Below are 18,407 nucleotides of genomic sequence, written 5' to 3'. Positions count from 1 at the left end.
GTTCCAGCTCGTGAGCTTTTACGTGAGGGATAAACAGGGGTAAACTTTTAGAAAGATCGGCTTACCTTTTCAGCTTGGAGGATCAGGGGGCTGAACAGTCTTTGGTCGGGGTTTCGGATAAACTGAAGATCACCTCCATACATATTTTTAGACACATGAGAATAGTCTGTCTTGAATAATAATTATTTGATATGGTTTTTCCACCAAGAGCTATTCTTTCTCCCTCATTCAAAAAATACAGAATTAATGAAAATGCAAATATTTTTTTCTTTCAAAAGTTTAACTGCTGCACACAAAGAGTCTCCTCCACTTCGTTTGAAAGTCATTTCTCAGTGTGTGAGGCTTCGTGTTTCCACACACCTTCCTGAGTTGTGTTTTGGACCATCATCGGCCTCCGAAGTTTTAATCACAAAATCCTGAGCACAGGTAAACTTTCCCCCTTCAGCACATGCAAGGAAAAACAGCCCTCTAGTGTCAAACTCTGCACATACGTCATTCTGGACAGTGAAGGTCAAACATTTCCCAGAAGTAGCAATAAATAAAACCCATTTTTGAGAGGAAGAGAAGAGAGAAAAGAGAAGGGACACAGAAGGCTACACTGAATTACACTGAGAGGATGTACTGAAATGAAGCACAACTTGGCTTTTAAGCGTTCCAGTTTCTTCTCACTTATCGTCTGACATACTGTATACACCAATATTGAAATGATCTGTGAAATAAACTAAATTAAGTCACCAGAATGTAGGAGTTCTGTTATAGGCTGCATGTGTTGGATCTCTTTTTTTTTTAGCATGGACAGCATTTATGCATTTGATCTAGTGAAGTCCTCAGTTGCACATGCATGGGGTTTCTGATCTGAAGTTTAGCTCTGGGTCACACATTAATATTCAGGACCATTCAAAACCAATAAGTTCAGGTTTTATGGCTCAGCTCGGACCCCTTGAACAACACAAGTCCTGAAACTCGCACAAGATTCACATACAAAGACACTATCAGTGTCTGTGTGGGGCGTGCATGTGCCTGCATGTATGTGTTCATACGTGTAAGAAAAGCGGGAGAAATAGGCAGAAATCTGCTCCAGGTGTCGCTTTTGGTTCGAATCGAGTTGCTTAAGTCAAGTTGCAGCCGTAACCTACATTTCGAAAAAGGGTACCTGTTCCATTTTATTCATTAGTTCCTTTCTCTCCAACGACTGGCCATTAGGAAAACGAATGAATCTCCCCACAGCCAAATTGCCAGAGTTTTGGAAAGTTGGCCTCACTTCTGTTGAAGATATATACACAGATAAACTGTGGAATTGGCCGCCTCGGTAGTATAATCGTTTATCATGCTGGCAGAACCCCAGAACCTTCGGTTGTGAGAGACGGGAGGGAGCTGTAGTTTGTCATGAAATTGCATGGACAACAGTGGCATTCATTTGTATGTATCGATCCCGTGGTCTCATGAGGTTTTTCTTGTGATGTGCAGATTGAGTTCAGCATAGTGAGTGAAACAGAATCATGTCTATGCATCCTTTTTCTTTGTCTGATTTATTGGCACCTGTGTCTGTTCAATTTGTGAGCACAAAACAAATGATTTTGGAACCTGGGAGAGACTCAGCCTGTTTTTTTTTTTTTTTCGTTGCCAGAATGATTGCAACTGTAACACATTCTGCTTTCAAAACCAGTGCTAAAAATGTCAAACTACAGCCAGTAATTTCTTTAATTTTACTGTCACATTAGTGGTCATGCAAAAAAGGGTGAAATTCTTAAACAGTAAGCTGGTAGAATTATCTCAAAATACTACAATTGAGGCTAATTATCATATATTTTGCTGTTGCCATTGATTTGTGGACTAAGAGCATCATATATTCTAGATTTTGTCTAGTTACTCTTCTTGTTCTCTTATTCAAGTGCACACTGATTGGCTCTTGATGTAGGACACAACTTTCAAATACTCCCAGTTCTTTTCAGTTATTTCTGTCTCTCTGTTTTTCTCTCCTCTCCTCTGGCATCCCTGATTGCATTTTCGCCTTGTTTGCCCATTTGTGCAGCTCCGTTGATTTGATGTCAGGAACAAAATGTTTCCCCCTGTTTTCTCATCCGAGGTGCAGTTAAAATGTCCGTCATTCAGTTTGGCACCTGAGACCCCTTTCTTACCCTTCCTGATGCATTTCCCCAGTCCTGTAGCCACATCACCTCTCCAAAGTGTACAGCAATCCCTGCTCTCACAGAGAGAGAGAGAGAGAGAGAGAGAGAGAGACAGACAGATAGCTGTAGATTTTGTCACTGTCAGCAAAACGGAGAACTCTCTTACTTGTCCGGCTCAGTGATCTTTTAGAGCTGTTGCAAAGATCCACATTTGTTCTTTCTCCGGGGCTGAGTTTCATGTGTAACTGTCAGCCACTGAAATGTAGTGTTAAATATAGATGACTCAACTGAAATATACTTCTTGGTGATCATTGTCTGGGGGTCAAGCAGAGACCAATATGAGGAGGAAAGGATTCTTTTCTTATTCTTTTCCCTAAAAAAAGTTCCCTCTCTTGATGACAGTGTGGTAATCTATGGATTATGCCTTTACAGTAAAAAGGAATAAAAACGCTCCATTCTAATATACCTTAATGGCTTATAATCTTTCCATTTGATATCAGTAATTTACACATTTCTTAGAACCGTGGCTGTCTGATCGCTTCAGTGATGAAAAAGCAATATCAGAGAACAGCAGATCAGAACAGAGCGTATCAAAGTCCCCTCTATGTTTTGGATGCACACGTCTTGTATTCAGACTGTGGCAGAGTATTAAAATGTCTCAGTAATCTCTATGCAAACGGCAGTTTGGCACACGTTATCAGCAAGTCGAAAATCTTTCATTCGAGAATGTGAAATAAGGAATTTTCCCGTGCTTCGCTTCACCAAAACACAAAACTGTGGCATCGACGCTGATAACACAAATCTCACACAAGCAGCAATCACCCCCGATGCAAATGGAGAAAACTTTGATTGTATGCTTACACTCATCCTCAATTTTGCCATAATGAGCCTCCGTACATCCAGAGTGTGCTTATATTTTATGCAGATAAAATCTACTTGCACACCCCAGACGCATGTTAAAAGGCATTTATGGAATCCCGTGGGTCCTCTGAAACTTTTAACACTCATTTATGCTGTCTTGTAAGCCAGATGGATGTATGTTCCTGAGGCAAATTATTTCTCAATATTAGGGAGCTGAATGAATGCTTTTAGTGCTCCGGGGTGCATTAATTCATTTGCAAGAGAAAAAAAACCACCTTGTTAAAAAAAATGCCTTTTTAATGATTGCTGCAGTCACAACCCACATTAAAGTCCTGGCTTCTCTGTAAGACGGGTAACGTAAAGCATAATTATTTGTAAATAGCGTATTGACGGATGGTTGGGGCGAGATTCTCCATGCACACACTCACACACAAAACATCCTTATCTGGGTGGGTTGTTGAAGAGATTGATCAGGTCTGTGTGACAGGTTGGCACAAAGCTCAGATTTGTTCTTTAGCTTTTTGTTCTATGTTTTCCACCCACCTCAGCAGGCAGATGAAACTCTTATTCATGTGTCGCACTGTACCACATTTCCCCATTTTTATGGCGCAGCTTTCTTCATATTCCAACTATGTACCTGGTAATCACAGTAATTGCCGAAGAAATGACATTTTTATGCTATTAGCCTAATGGTTCTTGATTATAATTGGGAATTGGCAGATGGTGCATTTACAAGGACGTATTTGTGACCAGGACATCTAATGAGTGCTTGTATCTGTGTTTGAATGTGGGAAGCATACGTATGTGTGTATGTCGGATGAATGCATGAGAGACTGTGGAATTTCTAAACAAATTCAGATCCCTTAAGCATGCATAGAAAGCCAATCAAAGCTTTACAGAGAAGCTGTTTTGTATAATCTATGGGAGTGACTTGGTTAAACCAACTCACACAGCCAGACATTAAATCAGGTTGGTAATTTACAAGTACAGTTTCCAAGATGTGTGCCATCACTGACTGAGCTCTTTAGACTACCCTACAAGTCCTGCTATATTTTCTCTCCTACCTCACTCATAGAGCTGCAGGGATGATATATTTCAATAGGCCAATGGAAGGTAGCATCACCCTGGCGCCCTTCCCAAAAAGCAAAAGTTTATGATATGCCACTTCTATGACTTTTGAACACCACTTCTATGACTTTTGAACACCACTTCTATGACTTTTGAACACCACTTCTATGACTTTTGAAGAATAAATGCAACCACCAGAAGTAAAAAAGTTAACATTAAACTGTAAACTGTAAACAAATGACACCATGTTCGCATGACTTCTACTGTCACCACTAAACTACACTACCATGAAATAATGATGGAAAATACTATAAACAGATGAATGTACAAGTTGGTAAATTTGAGTTAAAATAGTTTGCAAGAGTGCGAGTTGAAACACAACTAGAGATTGTAAAGGTGGACTAGTTAGTAGGTGAGTTTCCAAGTTCACCGTAACGCTCCAGTCTCTGTAGTCTCATTTAGCCACTGGTTAGCAAACCATTTTTTACGACACATAAAAGCTTCTAAATTCATTAGCGGGGTATTTACTGACACATTTTATGTAGGAGAATAAAATGTGAACATTTCTTAAGCTTGTGTTAACCATAAACACAAAGCATCTAATGAAAAACACATTTACTTTGAGAGGAGAGAGAACCGTCGAATGCAAAAATGCGAATCTATTTTCAGGTTTCAGGACTGAGTCTTGCAGCATTATATTGTAGCGTCCAGGTCAGATTGAATCTGAGGAACCTCACAGTGTCACCCCGGTGCCAGGATCATGAAAACTAATCAATACATTTTTGGTATTTTAATTGGATTTGCAAACCCTTTGTTCTGTGTCACACTTCTCTGAATAATTTGTCAATAATTTGTTTTTAGAAACCAACTATTTGTATTTGACTATTTTCAAGGTTCTTGTTTGGCTGCTTGTGTTTCAGCAGTGTTTTAAGGAATACTTCGACATTTGGGGAAATGCTCAATTGCTTTCTTGCTGAGTGTCAGACCACTTTATATGACTCTAATGTCTGAACTAAAATCCTGGAACTATTCGTTGGTCAGGCCTATTACAGTATGTCCCGCACACAGTGTGGTTGCTAGGCAAGACATAGTTACAGCATGCAATTCCACATAAAACCCCCCCAAAAAAATCCACCTACCAGGTGCTGGTAACCTGCAGAACAGCTGACCACAGAGAGTGGTATCAATCTTTTCATCTAGTTTTTGGTAAGAACTTAAGACTTAATTAGTTAAACGAACAAAAGGATTATTTGCTTTTAGACATTACCAGTCTCTGTGTGGAAAGTGGTGTATGCTTTGCTATAAACAATATATCTGGACTAGAATCAGAACTGGAGTTAATGAATGCAATGCTACTCTGCTGCTATAGCAAGCAAAGCAAACAATCACAACAGGCTCCTGTTGTCTCTGTTCTGACACATAATTTCAGTGTGTGTGAAACTGTGATATGTTTTGTTTTTTTTAAAGTATTCGCTTGTAAAGTCCTTGAAGAAACATTTTACTAGAACTGAACTAAACAGTCCCACAAATAGATCCAATTGTTTAGAATTTGATTCAGTCTGAGTAAAGATCTGTAGAAACAGCGAGGGAGCAAAACTTTGCTGTTTCATGCTCGGATTTTCCCTAAAAAGTGACAATTACTTGTCCAATGCGTTTTTTGGGTCCCTGTCTTTACTGATGTGACTTGACTCGTCTTTCAAAAGCCTGTTTTGAACCTCCACGAGAAGCACTTAAAGCCTTTTTATTTCCTGCCCTTTCACACTGTCGGAGCAATTACGCTACTTCCATTTCATCTCGCCTTTGAGTCCACACTTCACGTCTTCTGCACCCGGATGACAGGATGTTGATGAGGAGTTTCGGGGCAATTTCAGAAGTCTGTCTGAGCTGCATTGTTTCTTCAAAGGCTGCTGACAGCTGGTCTATGCACTGAGTTGCGTGTGGCCTTGGGTCCCCCTACTGTAAAAACGAAAACAGTGGAAGAGCAGCCACCTTTGAATATGTATGACTTTCTCCCTACTTTGAGAAACAAAGAGCCTTGGAGAAAAAGTCTGATTGTTTATCTCCGACCACTTGAAATCAGTTTTCATGTGCATGTTTCTGTGGGAATTTCAAAATTAATTCTCTGCTTATAATATTGAAGCTGAAGGCGTTGGCACCACACATATTATATTTCACTGTGGACATAATGTATTTATGGCTGATAGATTTGGTTTGCATAAAAAGAACTATCTCAAAAGACCCTCATTAAGTCAGGCTGTGGACAACATTTGGTGTCATTTTTAATTGTGCAGCCTGTTGTGCTGCTTTGTACAACTAATATTTATGATGTTGTAGATCTCGTCTGGGTTACTGTAACTTATAACTGACTGCCTGATGTCAGTAGTATAATATGGTACCACAGATGTAACGAAGTCTTTATTAATGGGTAATAACACTTTCTCAGATGTCCTTTGGGTTGTCAGCTTGTGAAAAAGCCATCTGACTTGTTAAACTGTTTGACCTTCTGAAAAATGTCTGAGCCCAAATCCTTATATTATCTTATCAACACTTTTAACACCATTTTTAATGACTTATTAACATCTTTATCGTTATGGCTTTGACAAAGTGAGAAAACTGTGAGCATCCATTAATGGATTAACATTTAACAGCATTCGGTAGAAAAGATTTACACCACGCAACAAGAAGTTTAACAGCCAAATTTGTTTTTATTAATGACTCATAACTGATCTATAAAACATTGCTAAATTACTTAATAACCGTTAATAAGACAAGTTTTACGACATATAAAACCTCTATAATGGTTCCTATAATACGACATCCACAGCACGAACGCGGTTCCCTGAGGCTGTGACGTCGGCTCTTCTGTTAGTAATTTCCTGCGTTTGATAAAAATAAAAGCAAATTTGTCAGTGCAAGTTGTGTAATGCAGAGAACACGTGCACTTAGATGATTATAGATGTGTGTGTCCTGTTCTGAACCTGCCTGGGTCTAACCACTTTCTGACTTCATTACAAGTCTAATAATAGGGCTGCAAAATTACTAAATGTCACAAATGAAAAAAACATTTTTATGTTACAAACACTATTTATTCAGCTGCTTTTGTAAAATGGCAATGCTCTTCATTTCTGGTATCCATCTGCCTTTTAACAAACACCATTTCAAAAATATGAATTATTTTTCAGTGTGAATACTTTCAATATCCAATTTATCTCTTTTAAGTGCACAGCTGCCTGTGCATTAAATGAGTACATACACGATGTTACAAATGTAACAGCCTTGTTTTCAAAATGACCCTCTTGCTTTGTTGGTGGATTTTTGAAAGGCTTTCATTTAACGAACGATGGCTGAATTCCTCAGCCCATCCAGGAGCTGAAGATACAGTGATTGTGCACATTGATAGTGACAATATCTTCCATCTCCATGTGCAGGTGGTATTTTTGAGACCCGGGAGAGTGAGTTAGTGAGTATGGACGAGCTGGCGTTCAAGTTTGCTGTAAATAACATAAACCGCAACAAGACCCTGATGCCCAACACGACTCTCACCTACGACATTCAGAGGATCAACCTGTTTGACGGCTTCGAGGCTTCCAGGAGAGGTAGGAAATGATTATAACATGTACTTTTCAACTTCTCCAAACATGGATGTACTTACTGTATGTATTTCTTAAGTTTCTATCCATAAACAGAATATTAAACCTTCTTCCTACCATTAATAGTGACTGCTGATCACATTAATTGAGGGAAGATTGACTAATGTCACCATTTAGCACTCAGCAGGCTAACTGTGACCATCAAAAGGGAATCAGTGTGGGTAAGGAGGATATATAGTTCAATTCTCCCAGACTCCAAGGTCCCTTTAAAAAATTGAATAATATCAACAGCTTCTTAAGTTCCATAGAATGTGACTCTAGTTTGGAATGGAACTGGGTTGACAAACACTCTTAACCTGTTTATGTGCGTCTGTCTTCTGTCTTTGCCACCAGTGTGTGACCAGCTGGCTCTCGGGGTGGTTGCTGTGTTCGGCCCCTCTCACAGCTCCTCGGTCAGTGCTGTTCAGTCCATCTGCAACGCCCTGGAAGTCCCTCACATACAGACCCGCTGGAAACACCCCTCAGTGGACAACAAGGACACCTTCTTCATCAACTTGTATCCCGAATACACAGCCATCGCCAGGGCCATCCTGGATGTGGTCACTTTCTTCAAATGGAGGAAGCTAACTGTGGTCTATGAGGACAGCACGGGTAGGGCACATTGTTTTTTTTTTATTTCAGTCAGATTGCCATTGTAACTTTCAAAACTGATTAAAGGAAACTGATGCATTAAAAGAGGCATAACGGAAAGTAAACCCACTTCATTTAGTCAGCCTTTTATGTGGAAATAAAAGCAAATTTGCCAAAGCAAAGTGGTATCAAACTGAGCTGAAAGAAAAACATCAATAATATGGATATGATGATAAAAAAAAGTAAAGGTAGATTCAGACCTGACTTTATTCAGCTGCAACAGCTCAGCTCAGAAAACAAGGAAAACATAATATCACCATTGACATTACAGTCATTTAAATCCTTGATAAAATCTCTTGAGCTTGGATTTTAAGTTTAAAAAACAATCACTCTCACTCTTGACTGCCTATAATAACAACAATTGAATGACGACTGCATTTTCCTAATGATTGTACTTCCCACTGCACTACTCGATATCAGCCACAACATTGCATGACATTTAAAACTGAAAACTGGCAGCAAAGGTGCTGGCTTGTGTTTCCTGGACCTTACAGTATATTCATATGTCACGCTTATAATTACACACAAAATGTAATTCCTCTGACTACCACAATCACCGTCCTCACGCTGGCCTGTGAACCCAATCCGTGACAAGACACGAGTGTCTCATATCAAACAGCTGCCAGTATTCCTGCCCTCTGACTTCCCGCAGCAGAGAGCCAAAACACAACATAGATGGCTTTGAATCCAGTGGGTTCCCATATAGAGGACCTTCCCACACAGAGAGTATGAAATGCCACTGTTGAAATGTCAAAGTTTATTGATTTTCTTTTTTATGTTGTTATTTTTCTGAAAATTTTAAAATGAAATGTCAGGGAGACACACAGCTGCACAATTACACAGTTTTGTGTACACGTGTACAGGAAACATGTGTGTAACATGTATGTGTGCAGAATATGCAGCACAAGTGTGTGTTTGCATTTCTTTAATGTGTTTTAAAACCGAGAAGAACTTGAACAGAAAAGAGGTTAAGCAAGAAGCTGGACAGCGGGGTGATGCTGAGACTCTTCAGGATTCCTAATCTGTATCTGATCCTACGACCTATGAACTTCCTGCAGGGAAGGAGTGAAAAACAAATCTGTAAGGGGGGGAGAAAAGAAACGTCTATTTTGCTTTGCTTTTTTTAAAGGTCTGATGCGGATGCAGGAGTTGATCAAAGCTCCAGCGAAGTTTAACCTGAAGATCAAGATCCGTCAGCTGACCCCTGGTAACCAAGACGCCCGACCGCTCCTCAAGGAGCTGAAGAAAGACAAGGAGTTTTTTATTCTGTTTGACTGCTCCTATCGCATGGCTGCAGAGCTCCTTAAGCAGGTTTGTAAAGGGAAGGATTCTTTTCATTTGCTTGTACAACACATTTATGGGTCCTTTGGGGACAACACCTTTGATGATTCTTTTCAACACAATGTCTTTTTATGTCATAGAAATCATATGAAACCTATTACCTTGTTTACTAAGGCTTACATTGTGATTTGAATGACGAAGAAAAGCTGCCAAGTTGCATCCTCAGGATGAAATAGCACTTCCTTTATCATAGTCATAATTTTAAATGGTCCACAGCTTATTTCCCATCTCATCGGTTTGTTACTATTTGAGCAAAGCTAATTTAACTTAAATGGAGAAGTATGCAGGCTGATGATTTATGAAATTAACAGCATATTTGTGACTCCTTGTGTGTGCATTAATTCCCACATGCCTGATGGACTGAACATTGGAAAGTTTTTTACCCATTTCTATAGTCTGGTACAATAATAATAATAAACTTAATTTATATAGCACTTCTCTTAACAATCTTACAAAGTCAAAACAAAGATGGCTGAAATGAGAATAAAACCAACGGATTTAAGCACATAGATAATTACAGTAAGTAATTTGTTAACACTGCAGAACTCATCATATCTAAAGTGAGCAATATGCCCTGACATTTTCTTTAATTACCTTATTTCTTTTCTTTTTTGCAGTTGTCATCAATGGGAATGATGACTGAGTACTACCATTTCTTCTTTACCACTTTGGTGAGTGTGAAAAATGTACGACTAAAGCTGTTTTATGGGCAACACCAGACAAAGTAACACCAATCTCATCCCTTTTCTGTGCTCATTTTGCCTAAACTGGCTTTACAACTTCAGCTGGAAATGTAAAAAAAATATTGCCATGATTCATCAACACAGTTAAAGGCTGAGAAAGCGACACCTTGAACTGGAGCTTAAATCTCTATCCTGCCCTTTCTAACACATCTTTATTTCCACATCTCCACCTCCTCTCTCCCCTTTGCAGGATTTGTTTGCCTTGGATTTGGAGCCGTACCGCTACAGCGGGGTCAACATGACAGGCTTCAGACTGCTGAACGTTGATGACCCGTGGGTAGCGTCCACGATGGACAGGTGGGCCATGGAAAGACTGCAGGGTCCCAAACAAGAGAGCGGCCTGATGGACGGAATCATGACTGTAAGCCCCGTACAGTTACGTCACATCACAGAGCACTAACAACACAAACACCTGCTCTGCTGAAAGCTAATGATAGACATTCGCATACAATTGTAAACTGCAAACATGTCAGAGTTAAACTTTGGCATGATGAAAATATTAAACCTGTAATCCTACATCATATGTGTTCCATCACTACATTTATACTATATCCTGTTTACTCCTCTAACGGCACAATTTCATCTCCAGGACTTTCACAGTTTCTTACTGTGATTCTGCTGTTTAGTTTTGTTGTGTACTGCACATGGGTGTTTGAGTGTAGCGTGGAAAGAAACAGCCCCATCAACATCTTCCGCCCCCTGTCTCCTCCGCAGACGGACGCGGCCTTGATGTATGACGCAGTGTTCATGGTTGCCGTTGCTTCCCAGCGGGCCACTCAGATGACCGTCAGCTCCCTGCAGTGTCACCGCCACAAACCCTGGCGCTTCGGACCACGCTTCATGAACCTCTTCAAAGAGGTCAGTGTCAGATGAGGGCTGGAATCACAGGGAACCGAAACCCACTGTTACATCACCAGCATGACTTCTGTTGCCTTTAGCTCGACCACCTGCATTATCGATGTTCAGCGTGTTTTGTGAGGGGTTCATGAGCACGAGATCCTTCGTGTAGAGCCTCTGTTGCACTCAGTAAACTGGATGTCAGATAATTTCATATGAAATGTTACCCTGTAGGTCCCTTCTTGCTTCCTCCTGAGAGTACACAACATGACAATTTATGGTATTTATATGCTCATAAGTTAAAAGCACGTGACCGCCTGTCAGACTGGATGCCTACAGACAGAAATGAGGCCTTTGATGCACGAGTGTTTTGATCTCTTAAGTCTTAAATCCAGCAGAGGATCGTTGCCTGCCATGGAGAGGGAACATTATCATTCAATTCCCTCCCTCATATTTTTCTCTTCACTTATATTTTCTTCTTCGTGCCCTCCATCCACCCTCTTCCCCCTTTCTTTTTCTTTTGCATATCAGTGTCTCTCTCCTCTTTCGACTTTTCATTTTGTTTGCCACTGCCCATCCCTCCCATCCTATTCATCACTGGATAAGAGCCTTTTTGATTGCAAGAACCAGAAATATGTCTCACACAGCACTCAATTAAAAACCGTTTCTGACAAGAGAGTTCAGAGTGTGAGGACACAGCTTTCATTTCAATGACCGAAATTAAATCCTGGACGCTATAACCTGTGCGTTCTCTCTCTTCTATAGCTATTGTAGTGCACAATATTCGGCGTGTTTCTGTGGACAAAATTAACTGAATTGTATATTAAATGCGTGGACACAATTTTGGTATTCAGTGCATGTCATTCCATGACAGAAAAGAGGGTAATATCCTGTATTACAAACTGCAGAAAGGTGTTTCTCAGATTCAATAAATGTGTTTATATCTATTGTGACTGACTCCATATTCAAGTTCACAATGTGCTCACTGCAAGAGATGTTTCTTCCCTGAGAAAATGATGCAGGAAGAATTTCCTGTCATGAAGAACTAGCAGCACTGAATTGAAGGAGACTCAGAGAAGCTACCATTTTCTCAATTTTCAAATGAGAAATAAAACTTGGTATTCTTCCTGCTCTGGCTGTGACTGTGTATTAGCCTCAATTTTAGCATTTTAACAAATTCCGCTTGTTCAGATTCTGGGCTTTCTAGCTCCAAAGGGGAAATTTGGCTTGCAGCGAGACATACATTTTGCTTCAGTCGCAGTATGAATTAGGAGAAGGTGGCAGTGACTTGGTGTGACATGGCACTGCTCATGTTTTATGTATATGTTCAGGCATAACTCCATAGCTCTCTCTCACTATTTAGCAAAGGAAGAGGACAAGCATTTTTTCATTCACATATGTGTTTAAGGAATCAACCAAAAATATCAGACATGTGCAGCATAGCATTAGCGATAATTAAAAAATACTGAAATGTTGGTATGTATTACATGATGTGACATAATTAGAGGAAAAAGGGGAAATTAACAGATTTACAGACAGCCAGGGATATTTAGAGAAGCCATAATATACTATATGTACAGATGTAGATGACTTGTGTTTGTAGATGACTTGTGGCCACTGGGAAAAACTAGTGGTTACCATGTTCAAGGCACATACATGTTAACATGCATAAATACCTAATGATATTATTTCAGATTAGCCTTTTTCCATTTATATACCAGCACATGCTAACTAATCAAAGATCCTGAGTGCAAAGACATAGAACATGAACTGTCATGCATATTGAGATTGTACCATAGAACAATTTGTTGACATCTTCAAGTCTTCACCTGAGGTGATCCAGAGACTCTTCCTCTGGCTGCCTCGATCGCAGAGCTTCAATAGCGCTCCATACGTACACTGAACTCAGACAGGCATTTGAGACTATCTCCCACTTCTCTCTCCCTCTGCATCTCTTCTCCGCAGGCACAGTGGGATGGACTGACAGGGCACATTGTTCTTAATAAGACAGATGGCCTGAGGAGAGACTTTGATTTGGACATCATCAGCCTCAAAGAGGATGGCACTGCGAGGGTGAGCAGAGAGGCCTGGAACAGCCAATTACACCACTCTCATGCTGCTTCCATGCTAGCTGAGTCATTCCATTAATTGTGTTTATGTGTGTGTGTGTGTGTGTGTGTGTGTGTGTGTGTGTGTGTGTGTGTGTGTGTGTGTGTGTGTGTGTGTGAAGGAGAGAGAGATACTACAGAGATTTTGTTTCTTACAATCCATCCGCACATGTATTATTTGTCCAGTCATGAATATTGATATGCTGCAACAGCTGATTATTTCTTCCACACTGCCTTTGCTTCATCTTGTCCTTGTCACATTTTCAAAAGGGTGTTGTGGAGGGCGGAAGTCGCCTCACGAAGAGGTGGATCAAGGTTTGTGCCAGTGCCACTTTGGCCCGAGCCTTTGTTGCCCCCCCACCCCGCCTTCCCCTGTTTTCTCACTCGGTATGCCCCACACCTCCCTGCACCTTGCCTTGTCAACCTTGTTTCTCTTCACTGATTTTGTGTACAGCGATGCCATGTAGTTGACATTTCAGTGTTTGGGTCCAGGCATTGCTCTGACACTTGTCAAAATTTTGCCAGCATTGGTTGCAAAAACATTATATTCCTTTGTTTAAGTCGACGTAATAGTACCTCCATTAGAAGTACGAAGTGAGCTCTGCAGTTTTTTTCTTTTTACTTAATATAATGTCATTCCGTCTACACAGCTGGTGGCTGTGAGCAATAAGAAAGAAATAAGTGAATTTATCCTACAGATTTTGCAGAGACTTGACAGTCCACTACTTATAATGTGCTTCACCAGTAGACTGCCTTCATACTTTCATGAAAATCATACAGGCTAGCAGTATTTAATTGTAGCCAAGGGGGATCCAGTTACCAGAGGAGCGACAGCTTAAGTTGGGCATCAAGACTTGTTGAACTGAGATTTCCTTTGTTGGACTTGATGGACAAATGGACCAGTGCGCATGTTAAATACTCACTCCATGTATTACAAATGTGTGTCAGGTCGACCTTGCTTTTATAAAATTATTCTTTCTACCTTGAATTAAGTTAAACTAATTTAGGAACAAATTAAACATCATCATTAGCTTCGCTCTTATCACTAATACCTCTTAATTTTGTCTCTCAGAAGACGGTGTAAATACTACAGTGCAAATTAAATATTCTTTACTTTATACCTGCGCTTATCAACTTGAAACCAATTTGATTAGCGAAAGAATGAATGTTGGAACAATTCAACCCATTCAAGCACACACTTTACCGTCAGTAACGTTCTTCCTCTCCGTCTGTGTCAGTTGTCAAACAGACAGGTATGTAGGCAGGCAGCAGCTGTCAAGGGATAGAAGCAGTGAATTATACTGTAATTTTAATTCTATTCAGTACGTTTAGCCCTCAAAAGCCTCCAGAGGAAATACCACAACATGGCAAGCACATCACATAAAACGCTTGACTTTATGGTCATGAAAAATGAATTATCAGTCCATTGCAGTCGTGCTCGTTCTTGGGCACTGGAGTGTTAAATACACTCTGAGGAGTATGATGGGACTAAACAAAGTCAAAGTCTCCCGGGAAGAAAGTATTTTCACCTAAAGTTGTTGACTTTCTGGAAATCTTTTTTTTTTCTTCCTCTCTCAGCTTTTTTTTTGCCCTGGCTTAGTATGTCTCCCTGCTCTGTGGTAACGGTTCTCCAGTCTGATTTGGTTGTGGATGGGGATGAGCTTTAGGATTCAGAGATAACATTTTACTCGCAGCATATAAGAGAGAACTCCTGTCAGTTCTTATAGCACATTTGTTGTTAGGAGTTCCTCTGGTACGCACGATAAATTTGCAGGGATATACACAGCAAATCCATGACTTAGAGGTTTAAAAGATGATGACTGTATGCTGTGCATCCGGCCCAGGCTGTATTTTAGCACTGATTTCATTGGTTTGGTCAGATTATTGTATTTCTTAAACTTTGAACTGCATAATCGTGCAGTTGATGTTTCCACAGAGGATGATATTATCCAAAACAACAGTGTTCTACAACGTACTGTATAAATTGAACTAGATTACATGAAACCTCACAATCTGAGTTCAGAATGCCCCACACACTTCCAAAAATATTGTTCTCACTCTGTCCATTTATCTTTGAGACTGAGGATAATACAATTAATTAAATCCAACCCCATTCACCGTGTGCCTCATCTGTCCAGAGATAAGACAGATTTATGGACTCTTTACAGAGTGGACCCTTGCAAAAGTGCCACGGTGGAGATATAGAGTGCTTTTAGCAAGGTTATAAAGTGAGCACATTTTCAGTCCGTCTGACTGGGTGAACAGAGTAAGATAGAATGTAATAAGGAGTGAAAAGCATGTTATCTTTTCCAAAAGGTAATCCCACATAGCCATTTTCTGAAAAATAAATTCAGAAAAATAAGACTGTGCCTTCTGTAGAGTTCAGTTTAATAAGAGGTACTGATGCGTTCACTACTACTCATCCTCTTATGCAGTGAATGAATGAGACAGGCCATTGTTTCTGGCTAAAAATACCCAAATTCATTACTTTTTGCTCACAGACTGAATTGAAAAAGGAGGAAAAAGTCGTCTCCATCACTCACTTTGCTTCTTATTTACAATGAAGCTTGATCGTTTAATGCACTTAACTTTATTGTATCACTGTCAATAGCCCACTTGACCTTTGCTCAGCTCTTAACCAGTGAGGGGATTTGAAAGGGTCAAAATCCAGCTGCCAGATGCCTAATCTGATAACTGTCTGGATTATACCGCCTGGTCTATTGAACCAGACACTCTCATTCACAGATACTGTGTCAGTATGGAGAACTCTATACCCTGTCTAGCCCTGTCCTTATCCAGTCATACTGTCCCTGCTCGTGTGTTTCCCAATTTCTCCCCATCACATTCAAGTAAGGCTGCAAATAATTTTTCATTATTGGATTGGATTATTAGATTATTGGATTGGATTTTAGATTGTCTTCACTCGGTCTATAAATTGTAAGCCCAATGTAATGTCATCAGATGTGTTATTTTGTCTGACCAACATTAAAAAAACCTAAAGATATTCAGTTTACTGTCACATGAGGAGAAAATCAGCAGATCCTGATAACAGAGAACGTAAAAAAAAGTCACCTGAGACTCAAATAAATTGCTGCATACAACTGGAATGATATTTGTTTTCCCCAGAATAAACTTTTACCTGATGTATGCAAACAGCAGCTCTGTTTGGAAAAAAAAAACTACTTCTTCATTTTCATATTCACTGTTCATAAAATGTTTAAGGCACTTTGCCCAGAATCAACAGTGCAGAGCTGAGCAAAGGGAAATGTTGTAGAATAGTGAATGGAGCACAAAGTTGAAAGTGAGCCAAGAGTGTCAGGTCTTTCAACCTTTGTACTTCTTTTCCATTTTTCTGTTCGGCGAATCAGAAAATATGATTATATATATAGTGTATCGGAGCAGTTTCTAGTTTCCTGTTCAGTCTTCGATACTAAATCAGGCTCTGCATATTTGGTGCAGCAATGAGTATCAGTGATAATGATGATACAAAACCAGCCTCATTCAAAGCTTTAACAGAAGTAAGCATCTTAACACTGGAATTTTATTTTCCATGGTAACTCCAGTAGCAGCCGTCAAATGTATCTTGCTGTGGTTCTGATTAAGGCAGAAGAAGTGGTTCATTATATCTAAAACCCTGTTTGCCTTTCCAGATTGCTGTGTGGAACTCGTACAGGGGGATGAACCTGACTGAGTCCAACCGGGACAAGAATAACAATGTGACAGACTCTCTGGCTAACAGGACTCTTATTGTCACCACGATCCTGGTGAGGAGGAAGGAGGAAGGTTAAACAGAGGACAGTGTAGGGAGAAGGAGGGGAATACATACAGTATGGGATGTGTGAAAACACAATGAGAGGGGTGAGGGAAATGGTGGGAAGGAGTCATGTTTAGGAGAGGAAAATCTGAACTCAATAGTCAGAATTTGTATTTCCACAATTTTCTCCGCATTTGTACACAGGCCATACTCAGGGAAAGGTAGCATAGAAGAGAACATATTTAATTACATTCATATTCATCAGAGCCATGAAATATTTATATATACTAACTCAAGGACAACTGGAGCTTCACCACTCATTTGAGATTCATCAGCTCTGAGAACTCATGAAGTGATGAAGCATCTTTAAGATTAAAACTCCCTTTGACTATGTATGTTGAAAGAATTGTGAATTGTGAGTATGGTACAAGCCTTGCAAACTGTGAAACATTACAGTGTTTTCTTTTGCTGTCCAGGAAAATCCATATGTGATGTATAGAAAGTCAGATAAGGAGCTGGTTGGAAATGATCGTTTCGAGGGTTACTGCCTGGACCTTTTGAAAGAGCTCTCCAACATCCTGGGTTTTACATATGAAGTCAGACTGGTGGCCGATGGGAAATATGGAGCCCAGAATGACAAGGGAGAGTGGAACGGGATGGTCCGGGAGCTGATTGACCATGTGAGTTAATAGCAGTTACACAACAGGGGCTCCTATTCTCAGGTATATTAGTTCAGAGATATATTGGATGAATGGGTTTTAACCACTTTATATGGATTGTTTAATCCAGTGGTTACCAGTCTTGAGGTAAAAGGTCATAAAATAAATTTTATTACTTATTATCCTGGCGTGGCAAAAAAGGAAAAACATTTAAGTCTCCATTATATGAGTGAACAAATATTTTATGATTGTGTGCACAATAAAGATGATAAATGTGAAGAGTGTTTGGCGATTAGACCCCATCATCATCAGGTCATCATATTTTAAGCGTAGGTTAGTGAAGGGTTGACTATTACAGTAATGTAAGCAGTAATAGCTGTCAGTTAAATGTAGTGGAGTAGGAGGGTAAAGCAGCATGAAACGGAAATACTCAAGTAAAATACAAGTACCTCAGAAGTGTGTAAATGTACTTAGCTGTCTCTTTTCTTAATGGCTAATCTGCTCCGGGCCAAGTGAAACTTGGAAAACTCTATCACAGGTGAATCAGATATCCTCCTCTGTATTAAAAGCCATCTACAGTGCCGTAATGTGCGTAAAAAGTCTGCTTTCACATTGAATATGTCCGTT

At 39.9% G+C, this 18,407-nt stretch overlaps 2 protein-coding genes across 2 annotated transcripts in view; one reads left to right on the top strand and one right to left on the bottom strand.

Moving 5' to 3' along the window:
• grik1a (glutamate receptor, ionotropic, kainate 1a) overlaps window positions 1-18,407 on the top strand; it is a 31,269-nt gene that overhangs the window by 1,689 nt on the left and 11,173 nt on the right. The window contains exons 2-11 of the mRNA XM_070843074.1: window positions 7,487-7,654; window positions 8,042-8,299; window positions 9,468-9,649; window positions 10,297-10,350; window positions 10,613-10,783; window positions 11,137-11,280; window positions 13,225-13,332; window positions 13,638-13,682; window positions 17,018-17,131; window positions 17,598-17,801. Of these exons, the coding sequence (XP_070699175.1) occupies window positions 7,487-7,654; window positions 8,042-8,299; window positions 9,468-9,649; window positions 10,297-10,350; window positions 10,613-10,783; window positions 11,137-11,280; window positions 13,225-13,332; window positions 13,638-13,682; window positions 17,018-17,131; window positions 17,598-17,801 (1,448 nt within the window). The remainder of the gene's footprint in view (window positions 1-7,486; window positions 7,655-8,041; window positions 8,300-9,467; window positions 9,650-10,296; window positions 10,351-10,612; window positions 10,784-11,136; window positions 11,281-13,224; window positions 13,333-13,637; window positions 13,683-17,017; window positions 17,132-17,597; window positions 17,802-18,407) is intronic.
• The window catches only part of chordc1b (cysteine and histidine-rich domain (CHORD) containing 1b), a 79,432-nt gene continuing 79,310 nt past the window's right edge, over window positions 18,286-18,407 (bottom strand). Inside the window, exon 12 of the transcript XR_011585396.1 lies at window positions 18,286-18,298. The gene's annotated coding sequence lies outside the window, so the exon portion shown is untranslated. The remainder of the gene's footprint in view (window positions 18,299-18,407) is intronic.

This window comes from Pempheris klunzingeri, chromosome 14 (genome assembly GCF_042242105.1).
Source record: "Pempheris klunzingeri isolate RE-2024b chromosome 14, fPemKlu1.hap1, whole genome shotgun sequence".
Classification (NCBI taxonomy): Eukaryota; Metazoa; Chordata; class Actinopteri; order Acropomatiformes; family Pempheridae; genus Pempheris; species Pempheris klunzingeri.
This window is presented reverse-complemented; position numbering and strand designations above follow the sequence as displayed.